The 20,199-nt window shown below is 38.7% G+C and overlaps 1 protein-coding gene across 3 annotated transcripts in view; it reads left to right on the forward strand.

Moving 5' to 3' along the window:
* LOC149072936 (nuclear pore complex protein Nup133-like) overlaps positions 1-20,199 on the forward strand; it is a 335,975-nt gene that overhangs the window by 120,451 nt on the left and 195,325 nt on the right. For all 3 annotated transcript variants that reach the window (XM_089246206.1, XM_089246208.1, XM_089246207.1), the window contains exons 14-15: positions 3,682-3,753; positions 12,258-12,345. In XM_089246206.1, coding sequence (XP_089102332.1) covers positions 3,682-3,753; positions 12,258-12,345 — 160 coding nt within the window. The remainder of the gene's footprint in view (positions 1-3,681; positions 3,754-12,257; positions 12,346-20,199) is intronic.

Raw genomic sequence — 20,199 nt, forward strand, 5'->3', positions numbered from 1 at the left:
TCACTCTTTTTGTTTCGAAGGCATCAAGTTTCTCCACCATCTCTTCAGGGGTAGTCCACTCACTCCAAACATCCAGAAAATGTTCTTTAACTTCAGGTGGGATCCTCTTCTTCATCTGATCCGAAATCATCAGATGTTTCAGCTCGTCAAAGTTTCCAATGTTCAGTTCGGACAGCCAGCCTTCAAAGTAACTTTGGATCTCAAAGTGATAGTCCTTCCAGGTACTTCCAGGTGCTTTTCTGTGAGTAGAAAAGAGCTGTCGGAACCTTTCCGCACTCAGCTTGAAACGGCGTAAGAGAACCTCCCGGATGTGGTCGTAATCATGGGCCTTATCTTCAGGTTCTCGAGCAATGAGTTTAGCAACTTCATTCGGCAAAACTCCCAGAAGATACGCAACCCAGTTCACCTTCTCCACTTTCAAGAATTTTAGCTGTCTTTCAAACAACTTTAGGAATAGCGACATATCATCTTCACTCGGATTGAAATTCGGGATCAACCTCTTCACGTTGAACTTGGGCTGATCGATGAGAGCGACGGATGGCTCTTCTGCCGGTTGCGAGAGTCGTTGAAACTCAAGCTGCAACCGCATCTTTTCAAGTTCAAACGAACGTTCTCGTTCCTTTTTTTCGTCGATTCTAGCTCTTTCCTCAGCTATTCTAGCTCGTTCTTCTTCTCCCTCTCTTTCTCCGATAATGGTAGCCAGCAGGGATTTCACGAATTCTTCCTCATAACCGGAGGACTTTGTTATTACGTGCTTGAGATCTACTCCACGCGAATCATTCGTAACTTCCTCTCCTAATTCTAGAGCGAGTAGGATCAAATCACGTTTCTTACCTTTGGCCAAGTACGCCATTTCGATTTTAGGCGCTATCAGGAACCTCACAGTTCGGATGTTCGAATGTCCGTTTCGTACTGCCTTGATTTCGAGCCACGACGTTGGGCGCCACTTTTATAAGGGGACGTCGTGTAGGAGGTGCGTCTCTTTTCCGGGAGATGGCGAAATATTTCTAGACCCTTGATATTGGAGGGGTATCCAATTAAAGCACGAAACTGCGGAACTTAAAGAAGAAGCCTTTATTTCGAAGCACACTCAAAACAGACAACCTTCCAGGACGGAAGCCACATTCCAACTCACGTTCTCTTCTCTTGGAAGATAGATTTTCTCTTCTCAACTTCTTTTAACAATGTATAAACAAACAAAATGCATTAGGTGCTGTAAGGCCACAGAGAGTTAGTAAAAATGTCCATACTGGAAAAATATATTTGTTACAGTAGTTCTTTTTACTTTAGTGACTGTATCCTTCTACCATATACATATAAGAGCAGAAGAGAACAGGTAGGTGTTCAATGTACATTATGTTTACAAATCAGTCTGGCAGCGTCCTCGGCATCCCTGCTCTAAAATACAAGAACTTTAATTGTGAGATTGTAAGTTGGAAAATCAAAAAGAAAATCCTTAGAAAGCCCATATGAAAAGTTAAATCATTGAAACAGTTGGACCTTTTGCATATGAATGTTTGTGGGCTTCTTCCTACAATTTCTAATGGGGGGGGGGGGGAAAGTCCGATATTTTTTTGACCATCACAATGACTTTTCCCAAAAGGTTGTTGTGTACCCTATGAAGAAAATGTCTGAGGTGCTAGAGTGTTTCAAAAAATTCTAAATGAGGCCAGAGATATTTTTAATTCAATAATCGTAAATATAAGAACTCACAATGGGATGGAGTTCACACATAATTAATTTTGACACTCAAGGTATCAAAGCTGAATGCAAGAGAAATTTACTTCTTACTCACTCTATTATCTGTAATACTTACAGATAAGAGAGAGGGAGAGATAAGAGTATATAATAGATAAGAACACTGAAGAGCCAAAAAAACTGGTAAACCTGCCTAATATCGTGTAGGGCCCCCGCGAGCACGCAGAAGTGCAGCAACACGACGTGGCATGGACTCGACTAATGTCTGAAGTAGTGCTGGAGGTAATTGACACCATGAATCCTGCAGGGCTGTCCATAAATCTGTAGGAGTAAGAGGGGGTGGAGATCTCTTCTGAACAGCACGTTGCAAGGCATCCCAGATATGTTCAATAATGTTCATGTCTGGGGATTTTGGTGGCCAGCGGAAGTGTCTAAAGTCAGAAGAGTGTTCCTGGAGCCACTTTGTAGCAATTCTGGACGTGTGGGGTGTCGCATTGTCCTGCTGAAATTGTCCAAGTCCGTCGGAATGCACAATGGACATGAATGGGTGCAGGTGATCAGACAGGATGCTTACGTACCTGCCACCTGTCAGAGTCGTATCTAGACGTATCAGGGGTCCCCATATCACGCCAACTGCACACGCCCCATGCCATCACAGAGCCTCCACCAGCTTGAACAGTCCCCTGTTGACATGTAGGGTCCATTGATTCATGAGGTTGTCTCCATACCCGTACACGTCCATCAGCTCGAAGCAATTGGAACCGAGACTCGTCAGACCAGGCAACATGTTCCAGTCCTCAACAGTCCAATGTCGGTGTTGTCGGGCCCAGGCGAGGCGTAAAGCTTTGTGTCGTGCAGTCATCAAGGGTACACGAGTGGGCCTTCGGCTCCGAAAGCCCATATCGATGATGTTTCGTTGAATGCTTCACATGCTGACACTTGTTGATGGCCCAGCATTGAAATCTGCAGCAATTTGCGGAAGAGTTGCACGTCTGTTACGTTTAATGATTCTCGTCAGTCGTCGTTGTTCCCATTCTTCCGTGATCTTTTTCCGGCCGCAGCGATGTCGTAGATTTAATTTTTTACCGGATTCCCGATATTCACGTTACACTCGTGAAATGGCCGTACGTGAAAATCTAAATTTCATCGCTACCTCGGAGATGCTATGTCCCATCTCTCGTGCGCCGACTATAACACCACGTTCAAACTCACTTAAATCTCGATAACCTGCCATTGTAGCAGCAGTAACCGATCTAACAACTATGCCAGACGCTTGTTGTGTTATATAGGCGTTGCCGACCGCAGCGCTGTACTCTGATTGGTTCCATATCTCTCTATTTGCATACGCATACCTGTACCAGTTTTTTTGGCTGTTCAGTTTATATGTATCTCTCTCATACTAATGTATTATAATGTTTTCCTTTAATTTATTTGTTTTCTTACTTTTCTACTTTTTCTAACATGCGGGTAGGTCAAGACAAGTTTACCATATTTATCGCAGATTCGTCAGATCATTTGAATTTCTTGCCAATTGCTTGTAAGCAAAGTGGTTAAAATATCTCCTATTAGAAGTATTTCTATAATCAATGATTCAAAAGTCAAAGGATGAATAAAGACTTGACTTCGCCCTGTTACATATATATTCTGGCTTAGATATACACGATGTACTAGGATTAGACAAATAGTGAAAAATTTAGGTGCCAGTCATACTTTTTTCAAATGTTACCAATTATTTTTTTTTTGTGAAAAATTTTCTAATATACCTTTTCAAATTTTCTTTGGTCATGATCTCTTTCCATCTTAGTAGACATTCTGTGGTATAAATTTTGAGTTTTCTCTTGGTTCTTGGAGTTAAATTTAGTAATTACTCTCATAGGAAATTTTAGTTACCATGGGGCAACCGGTCACTTGTCACCCTACAGTATATAGTAATTAATCATAACATGTTTATACATTTTTTCAATAAGTTTTATCTTTTTACAGTTTCTGACATAAACAAAGAGTCTGTCATTATTGATGCAAAGAAACACAAATGGGGTGAGATTTTGGGTGCAGGTAAGTTATTTTCTTTTGGAAAATTGGTTCATATTACATTCATCGCCCCGATTTGAAAATTTCAATCCTCATGTATTAAAAACAGTTTTGGAGCAATAGTTAATTTGGCAGAATGCTAGCTATCACAGTCAAGGGTTCATATTACATTTATCGCCCCGATTTGAAAATTTCCACCCTCATGTATTAAAAACAGTTTTGGAGCAATAGTTAATTTGGCAGAATGCTAGCTATCACAGTCAAGGGTTTATTTACTGCTTGATCAAGAGAACTACGGCCCAGAATGGCAAAATTTATATCTCCAACAGGCAGCGAAACCACAAATCTGCTCCTGTGGATTTCAGGTCAGTATGTGGTGGTTTTTTTTTTTTGAAGAAATCTGAGATCTTCATTTCTTTCTGCTTTGAAGATGTTTCTCTGCCCAGACTACATTAACTGATTATTAAAGATTTACTATTGAAGTATATGGTCGAGATAAACTTTAGGATTGTCGTGGAATGAATGCGAGTTTCTTTACCCAAAAGCATATAAATTATGCTATCAAAGTGCGTTGAAAATGTTCAACCTTACTTGAATGATGCTTAGTGGAGTAGAATCATCTGTGATCAATCTTCTGCACTTTCATTCTGTGTCTTTAATGAGGACAGTGATCGTGAACTCTCACCATTCGATGTGAATTGTTTCAGCGATTGACCCTACTGAGAAATTGTGGCGTTTTCTTTTGAATGTTCTTTTGCTAAATGTTGATATCATAGTTGAATTGACTTAGTAGTAATATGGAAGTTATAATATGCTAAATATAATCTAATCATATGAATTGCGTGTGAATAAATGACTTGATCTGAAATTTGCCAATATTTTTCTTGAATTGCCTGAAGACTTATTTAACAGGGTTCGCACATCCTTACAAACTCCTTAAAAAGTCCCAACTTCTCGTTTCCTTCTGGTAGGGCCCTTATAACTCCTTACTTTTTGCAGCCACTCCTGAAAAAGTCCTTATTTTTTCTCTCAAGGGATGATCGACATAGAGTAGGCATTCCCCCATGGTGATGAATAGCATTGCCTAGAAAAATAAGAGGAAGCTTCCAGAATTAAAGAGGGAGAAAAGAGAAAAAAAAACCCTTGTGTAATAGGAAACGTGAAAGCAGGGGATGGGATTGGAACATCCAATTGTTTTGCATACCTGCCGACCGTTATGATTTTATCATATTTAGTACCATTTTAGCAAATTAATACAATTATACGATTTTTTACCGAATCGCTAATATTGACCTTTTCCTGCCTATGTCATAAACTGGTCAGCGTTAAAAATCGATGGTCCGTTGAACAACATCACTCCGCAGAACCAGTAGCTGAAAATTCCCCCACGCCCAGCGGTGAAAAAAAGTTGAACATCGCAGGGAGTTTTTTTTTTTTTTTTAACTGGTGCGGCGAAACGATGTCTCGAGTCACCTATATTAAACAGTATACTTAGTGGCGCCTCAATCTTTAGCATCCGTTTGATGGATCAATATTTTTCCGAAATTTGCATGCCATTTTAACCCTTTATGCTTTCATGAATTATACAGCATTTTATTTTTTTTAAATCCAGGTTGAATTTTCTAAATGAACTTGTATCAAAAATTGAGTTCATAATTCACACATTTTCGATAGATTTACAATAATACTCAAATTTTGGAAAATAATTGTGTATCGTCGATTTTTTCATGTTTGAAATTTATAAAATTACTTTTTGGATTACTTGAGATTTTCAGAAATTTTCGTCAAAAAATAATATTGCTCTTGATATAGTTCTATTAATATTGATCATTCAGGTGACTAGAATGTCTAATTTTGAATTATGATTATCAGTTGATTTCCAACCCTTTAGCATCCATCTAATTTTGGAATTAGAATTTTTGTTTTCATGAAATCATATTTCATTTTAGATGAAATATTACAGTAGAACAAAAGATACACAAGGAAACATTTTTTTTTCATTTTATTTTTTAAAATTAAACCATACCTTCTTTTCTCATGCAGCAATTACTTTTCTAATTGTAATTATATAACTTCCTAATCAATTTTTAGTATGGGGTCCCAACTCGCATCTTTTTTCTGTGAACTTGAAAAGGGCCGTGTTATGCTTTTTATGAATACAGTAGGATTTTTTCCTTCAGAGTTTGGTATGTCTGGTTGTGTGTGTGGGAGGGTCGTTAACAATCCAATCATTTCCGGGGGCTGGATGAATTTTTTTTGTTATGTAACATTGTAAAATTTGCAACAACAGAAGCCAGAGATAAATCCAGTCTGGTGGTCCTGGAATTTATTTGTTGTGAAATTAATACAAGTAAAAAATTTTCGTGACCCTCACCGGGGGGGGGGGGGGGCGCAAGGATGTCGATATGGCTGCAGTTCTATGTCCCCGATGGGGAAGTTGGTAGGTTTCATTTCAGTGGCCCTGGATGAATCTCAATTGTTTTTTGTTGTTTAAAATTGTAAAATTTGCAACAGCAGAAACCCAAGATGAATCCAGTCTGGAGCCTCCACTAAAAATCTGCAAATTGAGTCCTGGGTTTTATTCCTTAGATAAATGAATACAAATGAATTTTTTTTTTGCCCTCTCAGGGACAGAAGTCTGACAGGCCTCCAGGTTGGGGTCCCCGATGAGGAAGTTGGCAGGTTTCATTTTGGGGGCTTTGATGGATCTCATTGTTTTTGTAGCTTTAGCAGTAAAACTTTGCTATAAATCTATGTATCAGGCCCATAAAAAAAATCTGCATATTGGCTTCCCGCTCCTTGGTTGGGACCCTTCAATTGTAGTCGTTGGTAAAATGAATATGAATTAAAATTTTTTGTGGTCCTCATGGGGTGGGGGTACAACAGGGCTCCAGGCTGGGAACCCTCATGGAGGAAGTTGACGCATTTTGGAAGGGTGCTTGATGAATCTCATTGGTTTTCTTTTTGTTCCTTTAAGATTGTAAAATTCCTCAGTAAGCTGGTGCTTTTACATGCCACTCTGACAAAGTGGGACAAAATAAACAAGATGTGATGTGATGAGAAAAAGGGTGTGACAAGGACGAAGGGTGCAAGAAGACTTTGCCCCCTTCCCCAGTATAGGGGGGCAGCTATATTCATAAACTTTTCCCTAATATTTAATTTTTTATAAATTTTTGACTCATTCACAAATTCAGATCATGTGAAGCTGTCATGAGTTGTAGAAGAAAAACTGGATGAGTTTTCTTAAAAATAAATTTTGTGGCTTTTTTGAAAAAAAAACCCCCAAAAAAAAACTAAATGTATATGAAAGGATTTGAATGAAAAATGAAGTTAGTTATTTTGTAGCTTATGAACTTATTTCCATAAACAGTTTACAGTGATTTAACTCTTCTTTGGTTAACATCTGTTATATCTCTCGCAGAAGTGGCCATGGATGAAGAAAGATAAAAACAAAATCTATTGCTAACTCAGTGCATCACTTCCGATTTCTTAAATACTACCGCAACTCTCATTCTCATCTTCCTTACTACACTTCTCAATACCTAATCCTGATCATGTTCTATTGCTGTTCAAAATTTATGTTCCCAAACACAAATTTTGCTTGTTACTCACGCGTACAGTCACGGCATATCTCTTCCTTTTCAGCAGCTGAAATTCCTACCCATCATACTTTTAATTCTGAAAGTTGAAATCTTGGAACCATTGAAATAGAAGAAAAAAAAAAGACACATTTAAATGAAAATCAAGCTGCATGCAGGCTTCTTTTGTTATTAGTCTAGTGGTGCAATTTGTTTTCGGGGGGGGGGGCGGCTCACGACTCCTTAAGAACTCCTTACTTTTCATTTGAAAAACTTTGCATGAACCCTGTTTAATGGCTGTACGAATCATGGGAAGTAGGTAACGAATATGCTACAACCACATGACATTGTCGAGAGATTGCTGGCACACAAGTCCCGGAGTACACTTCTGGAAGAGTTTTTAGCATGGGGCTGGCACCACTGAGATGATACATACAACTGGGCACAAGAGTACCGATGGTTGGTTATTATTGAAAATGTGCTGAATGGTGTAATTACCCATAGACCCCTGATTGAAAAGGGTCTCAATCTTTTTTGTATACAAATTGTCTTACCTTTTATAAACGTACATGGTTGGTTGAAATCTGTGATATTGTCACTATCTATAGACTGGAAAAATGAGTGATCTTGATCACATTGCTATTTTGTTTGTTGTGTTGCCACTTTACAGTGCCAAAGTTTTTACAAAATCTAATGTTTTTGTTCTATTATGTAAATTTGTTTTACTATTTTTTCCATTGGCCATGTTTTGATATACAATTTCTGAGATGATCGGTTCCTGGAGTTGGGCCATACCACACTTCCTTTTACCGGTATAAATATCCGGATTCTCGATGGTCAAGGTACATATATTCTATACTCCTTCATTTTTGGTAAAGTCATCAGCTCTTGGTGAATCGCCCATCTATCCTGCTAGCAGTATGCTATAACAAATTCACAGGGGCTTGACTTATTGTCGGCTGGTTCCAGAGCTTCGTGTCTCTTCATTAGTCTTAGTCATCCGCTATCACACTTGGTGCTGATCATAGTCCTGGCTCTTGTCATCAGTCTGTGTCATTCGCCGTCTTGCTTAGTGTGGATCGTCGCTCTGGCTCTTAGCCGTCCACTTTTCCGCTTGGTGTTGATCGTTTCCTCAGCTCTTACTGTTGAGCCTACAGCTTTCACCATGCCTTCCTGTCTTTTTGGGAGTCTCATGCCTGATCATGACCTCGCTCTCTCTCGCTAAGGTCAGTGATGTCACGGCTCGTGTTCGGGTGCCGTTGTCAAGCCTCAACTACCTGATCAGCTGGTGATATTTTATTGAACTCGTACGGGGACTGGTATGAAAAATTGAAAAGTCTTTTATTTTTAATTGTACCCCAGGTAACTTGTGGTAAAATTGTTAATAGATTTACTTTTGTTTATTTTTTACTTTTGTTTATTTTTTACTTTTGTTTATTTTTTACTTTTGTTTATTTTTTACTTTTGTTTATTTTTTACTTTTGTTAAAACTCAAATTCTTTCTCTCTGTGTACCTCATGCACCAAATTTTCCAGATCAGAAACCTGGGTCACATGCAGGGACGTTGCAATGGCCTGTAGATTGCATGTTTCATTTATATTGTTATGAGATCGCTGGAAGTTTCTTTAACTCCACCATTTTGACAACCAGGTGAACAAGGCCTTGGGGATCATAGGAGGAGGATTACTTTGCTGCATGTGTCTTCATTGTTCTCAAGCTCTCTTTTAAAACTGCCACAAAATCTATATTTCTCTCCGTACTCTTCCCCGATTACACATGATTGCTAGCTTCTGATTGGATAAAAGCCACTGATCATGCACTGTTCTCCCTGTACAAGCTGTACTATATCACGTTTCTGTCAGGAGACTACATTGCTGGTGATGACTAATACTTGGAACGTCTTGCGCAGATTGGCAAAATTTCGTGTCCGGACGTATTGAGCAGTTTGTACATACAGGGTGTTCCAGCGAATATTATTTATTTAACTTTGTTAAATTTTAATTTGAGCAGATTTTTTAATTATTTAACATACACTTCACACACTTTTCAATTTTAATTTCATTTCGCCCTGGTGCGAGTTGCCCGACAGTACTGCACAACAGCATCAGGAATTCCATGTATGACAAAGATGTCTCAAAGTAGTGGAACACATCTCTTTGACCTCGGTCCACTTGGAGTACGAATGGATGAGAATCGGGTGTCTCAGTCCCTGAAACTTTGCAGCAAAGTTGATGTGGTTCCGTGACGAGGGTACTCTAGTCACCTCCCAAGCATGCACAGGAAAACGTGGAGGAGCATGTCTCGTCTCTTGACAAGTCGAATAACCAGATGCATGATTCTGGATATCATTGCTCGTCTTAGGCCAATATACATAGCACCGTTCAAAGCTTTTCCATATGTTCCACTCCAGGCTAAGCGAGATGCTTTCATAGAACCATTGAATGCGCCAGTGCAGGCACCATGACTCATCTCTATAGTAGACAGTTCTTATGAACTGACAACTCGTTTCGTTTTGAGGAAAATGGGAAGCTATGGCGGACATCATCAGGGAATTGAAAGAATTCCTGAAAAGTGCCAGGGATGACCGTGAAAATCAGAAAGAGAAGCCCTTGGTATGCTGGAGGTGCAATGAGGCTGGCCACCTGCAGGGATCCTGCCCCTGACACTTCCCAAGAGAGAGGACACCTCCGAATCTTGGAGCTGTTAAACTGAAAAGTGACCGTCTCACGGGATGGAGGTTGCTGCAAGGAGGATACCACGGAATGTACTTTAAAGGTGAAATTGATGGATTTCCTTGCTGGATGATCATCGATACTGAAACCAACGTAAGTATCATCCGGACCGATTTGGCTTGAAAATTCCGGCAGCGACTTCTGTACATGGCACCTTCACTAACGCTACAGACTGTTACCAGAGACAAGATGACCATGCATGGGAAGATGGAAGCCTCAGTGAAATTGGCTGCAGTCCCCTATCATCACACCGTCTTCGTGGCTGACATGTTACGCACCGGCCGTCCTTATATACATCCCAGATTCTATTTTTATCTTTCCCCAACATAAGGTTAGCTTTTGCGAATGACAACAATGAAACAAACAGTATTTTTTCCACTAATATTATTTATTTACATTAAAGTTTTTTACACTTCTTAAAGCTTTAACCAGTTAAAAGAATTAAACATAAACAACAATTTTTTAGAGTTTTAGCTTCAGTAAATATTGCACATCAAATGGATTAGGTCTCACCGATTTGTCAATCTGTTAGACAGAGTTCACTGCACCTACGCATCAGCTTCTCTAACTGCGTGGACGTCACCGGCTGGTATCCCAAGTAGTCGAGTCTCAAGATGATGTCTGCTCAGCATCTCATGTGATGGAGGTTTTATGACAGCATTAGTCCTGCTCCGCTGTCCCCGTTGAGGTCTCCCTTCTCCACGTGAGGCACACAAGACCCGGTTTCAGTGAAGAGTCGATGTCCCGAAGAGAAAGCTAATACTCCATCTCTCTCGTTCCACAGCTGTTAGGAACAAGAGCCCCTGTGTCGTTGCGTTCAATCTAGTTAGACTGTAGACTCACCAGAACATAATGACGTACTCTGCACGAGGCGAGTTGCCTTGTTAAGTGCTGAACTTTGTGTGTATTTTTAGATCTGCGTTTTTCTCTCCACAGTGGTGGCTTTTAAGGAAAACCTCCCATTCCAAGAACCAATTAGACAGAATCAATAGCCTATAAAAACTTAACATACTGAACAGTAAAACTCATTTACATATCATACAGAATAAAACACTATTTTCAACTTTTGACACGTGGAAGTTGGCAACATAGAAAAAGTAAATATTGAAGACCTGGCCAGGGTCTGCAATAATAGGCCTATTGCACATTGAAATTCTCATGAAGTTATTGACCGAAAAGTGGTCCACGGCCCACAAACAGCATGAAGGTAAAAACATTGCACATTATTCCTGTATAATTACATTGCAAAACATTTATCACAATTTGATATTGCACATTAATATTTATTTTTTGAGTTAAATGACGATCCCGTGCAAAACCCCGTCCAGCGAATTTGCGGAACTTCCCATCATTAACTGGCGTTCCCCTCATGTTACAATTCAAGACCCATGAATTATCGGATTGGACTTTCTCAGAAAATATGGGATCTCCCTTGACTTGAAGAACCCCAGAAAATATTGACTGTTCGGGACTTCACGATTCCACCAAGAATGGAATGCATCATCCATGGCACAGCTCAGACTGGTGGATTTTCCTAGCAATAACAAGAATGGCTTGTTGATTGTCGCTGCTCTGGTGGATTCATCGAAGAACATTAATATTGACTAGTCTGACAGGGACAGTGACAAGCCGAAGGGGATTCGGCAGGGGGAAAAGATCGTTAAAGTGTGTCCCCGTCACGTGTATGGTTCATGACTCGTCGGTAAATCAACCAGAGTTCTCCGGAAGTTTGTTCGAGAACCTGATAGGTGCCTGTTCCATTTAAGACAGGTTGCTGTCTCATACAGTGTCCATCTTACACTGGTTTCACTGTACGAGTCAGTGTAATGAATGAAAACGAGATGTTTTAGGCCTTTTAAATTTTCAAGGGATTTGAATAAGTTATGATGTTAAGTTATTATCAGTCCAGTATTGAGTCATGTGTAATGAAACCAGTGCACTTAATATTAAGATCTCACCAGCTGTTAAATATAGCTCCTATAAAGTCGTAAATTTTATTTAGCATGTTAAATATGAGGGTGTTAGAAACTTGAAATCATTCATTATCTTTCTGTTACAAATTACAATTTAAAAAAAAAAAAACTTTTTTAAAACATTTATCTTGATTAAACTTTAATCTTGTAGTGGTAGATTTTATTTGATTGTATTAAAGTGTGACAGAATGAATACGAAACTCCAGCTTCAATTCTGATAAAAGAAAATGTTCTTTCTTTTAAAGGTTGTCATAGTCACTTGCCAGTGTTCTTTACACAGCATCAAGGTCTTCTTGCTTTGCAGTCTGAACGTCTCCCACTTGAAAACCAAAGGTTGGTATCAGTTGATTTCATATTCAAGGATTTTATAAAGACAGTTGAATTTCAGTTTGTTTTTTAGGCATATAAATGCGATATTTTATATCTTATATATTCTGTTCTTGTGTACCAAAGAGTAATGATTAGGGTTTCCAAATTCTCAACATTTTGGAACCGTTGGGAATGGAAAATCATATTTCCTGAGAATTCCTGAAATCATTTATTAGTTTTTCATAGATAATGGTGTTTTTTTTTCCAATAAAACACAAAGAAATAGGGGAGGGGGTCAGCGCTAGAGGTGTAAAATTCTCGAGAGTAATCTTTTGGAGCATATTCTCTGGTAAGACTACTATTATAAATAACTTAAGAATATTCTTGTAAGTTCTTGATGAGAATATTCTCCTATTATTTATAATATAGTTACATATAATATCCTTGAGAATATTCTCTGGGATGACTACTTTCATAAATTACTGGGAATATTCTTATAGAAAATAATAAGAATTATTCTGAAGTTATTAATAATAGTTCTTCCAGAGAATGTTCTCAAATATTCTCCTTGATGAGAATATTCTTCAGTTACTGAAATCTTTCCAGAGTATTATCAAGAATATATGTAATAACATGTATTATAATAAATAATCTCGATAAATAACTTGAGAATAATTATTTTTGATTAGAATATATATTGTCTAGTAATTTATAATAGTCCTTTGCAAGAATATTCTCTGTTCTCATCAAGATGATTGGAACATTGACGTTTGCAGACCACAATATTAAAGTTTCAAAGCAAGAAAAACCAACAGGGCTGAATTACACAACTTTTAAAGAAATGTGAGTGATACAGAATTTAAGTGTGTGCATTGAAGAAATAAACAGTTCTGTATCTTAGAATGAAGGTGATTATATAAGAATACCTTCCTGTGTATCAATCAACTTTGGATTAATTTCTTTTGTTGTGAACTTATTTCTGAAAATTTATTTAATTTTAAAATATTTTTTTAAGGTTTTAATCTAAATGTTTCTAAAATCTTTAAAACCTCTCATCATGACCTGGAGAATATTCTGAGAATATTCTCAAACTAAAGGTGTCATTGGGGGTGATTATACCAAAAATTGTTTTGTTGTAAATGTTTCAGGCAATGAAAACTGATTTATATTTCACGATATAAACGAAATTAGTAAAAAAATTTAAATTATTTGAAGGAAAAATGAATATTCTCAGTTATTCTCTAATTTTTACAATTCAGGAGAATATTCTCGCTCACCTCACATCTCTAGGTCAGCCTATGCTTGCTCAAGCAACCCCAGAATCAATAAAATTCATTTAGTAATCAAAATCTCCCACAAAAAAAAAACAACTAAAGCAAAGCATAGTACAAGATGTGCATGCTCCCCCTCCCCATAATGCGAGTAAAAATTACAAATATTTTTGAAAATTTTTGCAAAAAATTAAAATGGAAAGAAATTAATATATATGCTATCTTACAGTTTATATTAATTTAAAAGCTTTTTTAAGGTTAGTAACTCCATATTTCTCTGGAAGAGATTACGCGTGCCCTCTCCAAATGCGGTGCGCTCCTTTCAAAAGTTGGTCCTGCATATGCCTCTGCTGTCGCTGAAGATATTTTAGGAATGCAATAAACAGAAAGTTTGAAAATCATTGCCTTTGAGGTGACTCAACGGTACATGTAGTCTATCCATAATGTACGTGTGGCGAACTCTTGCACCTGCTTCTCGCTGGCACCTGCCTAGTCCAACAAGCGACAAAAGATAAGGACACTCACACACACTCTCTTAACTGTCTCGAGACCAGTCGGTCACATTAACCAGCTCATTATTATATTTAAAAATGTTTAATATTCCTGTGAAATAAATTGTATTAAATTTCAACTTCAAAGTATGCTATTCAAATAATGCGTCAGTGGTGACCCTAAGGGTTTAAACTCATGCAACCTAAAAGCAAGCTGAACTAACAAGCCATGTGTGCTTCAAAATTTTAACCTTGGATTATTTAAGAAAGTTCAAAATCTATCAAGCAAAATGCCGATCGCTAGCGGAACCGAGAAAATGTCTCATCATAAATTTGTGCATTTATTTCCTCTCTGGATTGAAAGCTAAAGAAGGCGACAAACTCTGCTCTGACGAATACAAAGATACAAGAACGTATACGAGGTTAGTGTGTTATATTTCTTCTTTTCGCGAGCATCCGCACTCATATTTTTCATAAACATCTCGGTAGATAACGCTGATCCTCCGCAAGTCAGTCGTGTTGCGTTACGAATCCCCCCTTTTTGGAAACAAAACATAAGATTATGGTTTTTTCAGGTCGAATCAGCTTTCGTTATGTGAGGCATCACACAAGACGAAACAAAATTTGCTAGTTTAGTTGCGTCGGTTGATTCAGACACTCTTAGTTACGTGAGTGATTTATTCTATCGGCCCCCTGACACAAACAAATACGAAGCTCTGAAAGAACGGCTCATAGCCGAGTTCGCTGACTCCGAAAGTCGGAAATAAAAAAATTGTTCAGTGACCTACAATTAGGGGATAAGAAACCATCATTTTTACTGTGGGAACTGGCAAAAGATAAATTAAACGATGATTTTTTGAAAAATCTTTGGCTACAAAGACTACTGTCTGAAATTCAAACCATCCTTTCGGCTTCGAGAGAGGAATTATACCAATTAGCCATTATAGCTGACAAAATCCAAGAGGTATCCACAGAACATACGGTTTATTCAATAAATCCGTCAGAGTCAGAACTGACCGCTGTGTCGTCACCTAATTTGGGTTCCTTGCAAAAACAAATCGAAAACTTAAGCTTGCAAGTAGAGCGAATGTCTAGGGACAGAAACCGACCTCGCTTCAAAAATAAACGTCATTGGTCTTGCAACCGAAACCGCAGTTGTTCAGGCCACCGATTTCCTCATGCTAATAATCCAAACAATGGCCTCTGTTATTACCATAACCGTTTCGGTGCTTCTTCTTTCAAATGCAAACAACCGTATTCTTTCTCTCAGGGAAACGAGTTGCGGCCACTGCCGGTACGGATACAGGTGGTGGCGAAAATAAGGGTTTGAGTACCATCGGTTAAAGGTATATGACAGACAAACAAATTGTAGTTACTTGATTGATACAGGAAGTGATGTTTCGTGTATCCAACCATGAAAAGGTGCTCATGGAGCCACCGATCTGGTACTTTTTGCAGCCAACCATTCCAAAATAAAAACATATGGCACAACCCTTTTATACCTTTCCTTGGGCTTGCGTAGATCATTCAAATGGAACTTTGTGATTGCTGAGGTATCTGTACCCATAATAGGCGCTGATTTCCTACAACACTTCGGTCTATTAGTGGACCTAAAAAGGAAATGGCTCATAGATTCTACTACTAATCTCAGCATTGCAGGTAATTCCAAGCCTTGCTCTCAAGCCGCGGTGAAAACAATAGACGGATTTTCTCCATATCGTGACCTCCTGAGAAAATACCCAGATATGATAAATCCGGCATTGAATTTTAAGGAAGTTAAACATTCTACGGAGCATCATATCCAGATGACAGGACCACCTGTTCATTGCAAAGTCCGACGACTGCATCCTAAAACATTTGATCTAGTCAAAAAAGAATTTGAATACATGTTAGAAACAGGCATTTGTAGGCCATCAAAGAGCCCCTGGGCATCGCCCTTACATGTCGTAGATAAGCCAGCTGGTGGTATACGTCCGGTGGGAGATTATAGGAAGCTAAATGCTCAGTCCCTGACAGATACCCTATACCCCACTTACAAGATTTTTCTCACGCGCTTTATGACAAGAAAATATTTTCTAAACTAGATATTTTTTGACTTTACCACGCAATTCCAGTATGTGAAGAAGATATTCCTAAAACTGCAGTTATCACACCATTTGGGCTGTACGAGTTCCCATTCCTAAATTTTGGACTCTGCAATGCAGCTCAGACGTTCCAAAGATTCATGGATGAGGTTTTAAGAGACCTAGATTTTTGCTTTGTTTATATTGATGACGTTCTAGTTTTTTCTAAGGACGCTGACGAACACCTTCGTCACTTCGAGTTGCTATTCAATCGCTTAAACAAATATGGTATCAAACTTAATGCCTCTAAATGCGAGTTAGGCCTTAAAGAATTGACATTCTTGGGTCATGTAATAAATGAAAAGGGTATCAAGCCCTTGCCTGAAAAGGTCCAGTGCATTTTAGAATACCATAAACCTAGCAACTTAAAAGAATTGAGGCTGTTCTTAGGACTAGTAAATTTTTACAGAAGGTTCCTGCCACAAGCAGCAGAAAAACAAAATGTCTTGACAGAATTTTTAAAGGGCTCAACTAAAAATTCTAATCACAAAATTGATTGATCCGACAAGGCTTCTACAGCTTTCGAGGACTGTTAACATCAATTAGCCAAAGCTGTACTTTTAGTACACCCATCTCCAACAGCTCAATTGGTCTTGATCGTTGATGCTTCAGATGTAACCATAGGGGGAGCCTTGAATCAAGTGGGACAGACATTAGAACCCCTTGGTTTTTTCTCTCGGAAACTTTCCTCGACCAAAAAGAACTATAGCACTTATGATAGAGAATTGCTTGCTATATTTGCCAGCATAAAATATTTTAGATATATGTTAGAAGGTCGACAATTTAGCATCCTAACTGATCACAAACCGTTAATATAAGCATTTCGCAAAAAATCGGAAAAATTATCACAGAGGCAAAACAGACAGAATACATTTCCCAATTTACGACTGACATACATCATATTAAGGGATCAGAAAATTTGGTTGCGGATGCTCTATCGCGAACTGAGGAAATTACAACACCATGTTCCATCAATTACACTGAAATAGCGGAAGCCCAAGAAACAGACGCGGAGCTAATGAACTTGTTATCAACACAAACTTTATTGGACTTCAAAAAAGTGACACTGCTCGACTCTGACCGCGAACTGTATTGTGATGTTTCTTCCAGAAAAGTCAGACCTTACGTTCCAAAGGACTTCCGTTACCAGGTTTTTCAGGCGGTGCACAAATTATCACACCCGGGAACCCGAGCCACTACCAAACTGGTCACAGACCGATTCGTCTGGCCCTCGGTTAATAAAGATGTCGCCAGATGGGTCAAGTCTTGTATTCTGTGCCAGAAAGTGAAAGTTCACAGACATACAACCAGCAGTTTGGGCTCATTTGAACTTCCAACTGAACGCTTTGAACACGTCCACCTTGACATTATTCTTCCGCTTCCAGAATCACAAGGGTTTTCTTATGCACTCACTATGGTGGATCGCTTTACGCGCTGGCCAGAAGTGCCACCGATCGTGGACATTACTGCTGAAACTGTGGCGAAGGCATTCCTGTCGGTATGGATATCGCGATTCGGATGTCCCAAGCGCATCACGACAGATAGAGGACGCCAGTTTGAATCTTCGTTATTACAAGAATTATCAAACCTCTTGGGTGTTCAAAAATTACGAACAACATCATTCAATCCCAAAGCAAACAGCATGATCGAATGCGTACATCGTCCGCTGAAGGCCGCAATGAAGTGCCAGAATACGAACAGATCGGTCGATGTACTACCAACAGTTTTGTTGGGTTTCAGATCAACTTTTCGACATGACCTTAGTGTAACGTGCGCAGAATTAGTATATGGTACAACTTTGCGACTTCCTGGTGATTTCCTCGCACCACAAAGAACTGAAGCAGCTCAGCCGTCAACATTGGTCTCAAGACTACGTGATGACATGCAGCGTTTGACTCTGGTACCAACAAGTTCCCACGGGGTGAAAAAAGTTTTTGTGCATCCTGAACTTTCGCGCTGTACACACGTCTTCGTGCGCCGCGACGCAGTACGCAAACCTCTACAACCAACATACGACGGCCCATTTGAGATACTAAAAAAAATTACAAATACATGTTTCCCAAAATTAAGGGAAAAGAAGAAGCGGTATCGCTAGATCGCATTAAGCCTGCCTTTTTTGTCGCCGAAGAGGACAGTCAACATAATGTTAAAGCCCCTGAGTCACCTGTGACCACAACAACTCGCTCCGGGAGACGTGTGCGTTTCCCAAGACATCTCGTGTCCTACGACACTGGAGGGGGAGTACTGAGGTGACTCAACAGTACATGTAGTCTATCCATAATGTACGTGTGGCGAACTCTTGCACCTGCTTCTTGCTTGCACCTGCTTCTCGCTGGCACCTACCTAGTCCAGCAAGCGACAAAAGATAAGGACACTCACACACACTCTCTTAACTGTCTCGAGACCAGTCGGTCACATTAACCAGCTCATTATTATATTTTAAAATGTTTAATATTCCTGTGAAATAAATTGTATTAAATTTGAACTTCAAAGTACGCTATTCAAATAATGCGTCACCTTAAAGGGTGAATTGGGCAAGAATTCCTGGTTTCAGCCCCTTAACTTCATTGCAGTTTGGCCTTCATTAAACATCATGAATTTTGTTCCAAATTTTTTCTACAACTGTCAAATGACATTTAGCAATTTTTTTTTCAACTGCTCTCACTTTAGATTTGGTAAAATGAAAAAGAAAATGACAAACTCTCATGTGTAACCTTTCCCATGTGCGGGGATTCCACCATACCCATACTATGATAGCTTCATTTGAATGCCTATACATCTCTCTTAATCATAACTAATAAAAATAATTCATACACAATAGCTGTGAATGCTAGATTTTTCTTATTTTTTTGTATTTTCATAGAAAAATCCCTGAAGTAAATTCTCTTTCAATACTTACAATTCCAAGCGAACAACGTTTATCAGGAAAAATATGGAGAAATTGGCAATATATAATACCTTGTGCTGCTCAGGTTTTCTACATTATACGGGGAGCATTGAAGAAGTGACAAACCATTGTAAGGGGATAAACATGTCTTAAATGTATTATTTGGGAACCATGGTAACCAAAGTAAACATTCTAAGTCATTGTTGCCTGACAGTTTTCTGTCCAGCTCTAACTTTCAACTTACAAAGTAGCCTATCATTCAAGTCGGGTTCTGTTTGACATGCAAAATTTGAATATTTCTTCGACGAATTAGGATTTCAAATACGTGAAATCTGTGACCCATGAGTGCTGAAACATGTTGGTGTATTTTCAAATTTACCATTTGCTTTTTTCACTTTGTACAGGGTTCGTATAGTTCTTAAAAAGTCATTAATTTTCATTTCCCTTTTTAAGGGCCTTCAAATCTTAAAATTCTCCTAGCTGTTTCTAAAAACTTTTATTATATCCCTGAAAAAAATAGAAAAGGAAAAGAGGTGTTGCGGGGGAAGGGAAGAGATTTCTTTATAGTGATTTTTTTCAAGGCCACTCGATAGCTGGTGGGAACAGCTCTGTCGACAACCGGCACAGCTAAGACATTGTGACACCTGATTGGTAGGACTCCAGTGACCTCACCCGCTTCTGATATGCTGAGAAAAACGGTTAAAGAAGATTGTTGTGCTGTTGAAGAAATTGACAGTCAAATTGAAAGAAAAAAAGAGTTGGCCAAGTTCTAAATTTCATTCCTGCCAGAAAATAGTGCTACTACCAGTGATGGGAACTGTGCAACATAGGCTACGAAATCTTGCCCCAATAGTGTTTTTTGTATTTTTGTTAGGTTTATTTTTCATTCATGCAAATTAAATTAACTCAACCGTAACCGGATCAATCGCGATCCGATATGCAAATCATGACGCGATCGCATATGTTTGTAATGTGTATATATATGAACTGTTTTTTAGTTGTTCTTGTCTTAGTGTTATGTTTGCGTTGTTTCATCAGTTATGTTAGACGTAATATGAACTTTAGTTTTCAATGATTTCTAGTGGAGATCAATTTGCTGTCGTTAA

The sequence above is a fragment of the Pholcus phalangioides genome, unplaced genomic scaffold (genome assembly GCF_987345545.1).
Source record: "Pholcus phalangioides strain wild (caught in Gottingen) unplaced genomic scaffold, Ppha-v1.0 ptg000017l_1, whole genome shotgun sequence".
Taxonomy (NCBI): Eukaryota; Metazoa; Arthropoda; class Arachnida; order Araneae; family Pholcidae; genus Pholcus; species Pholcus phalangioides.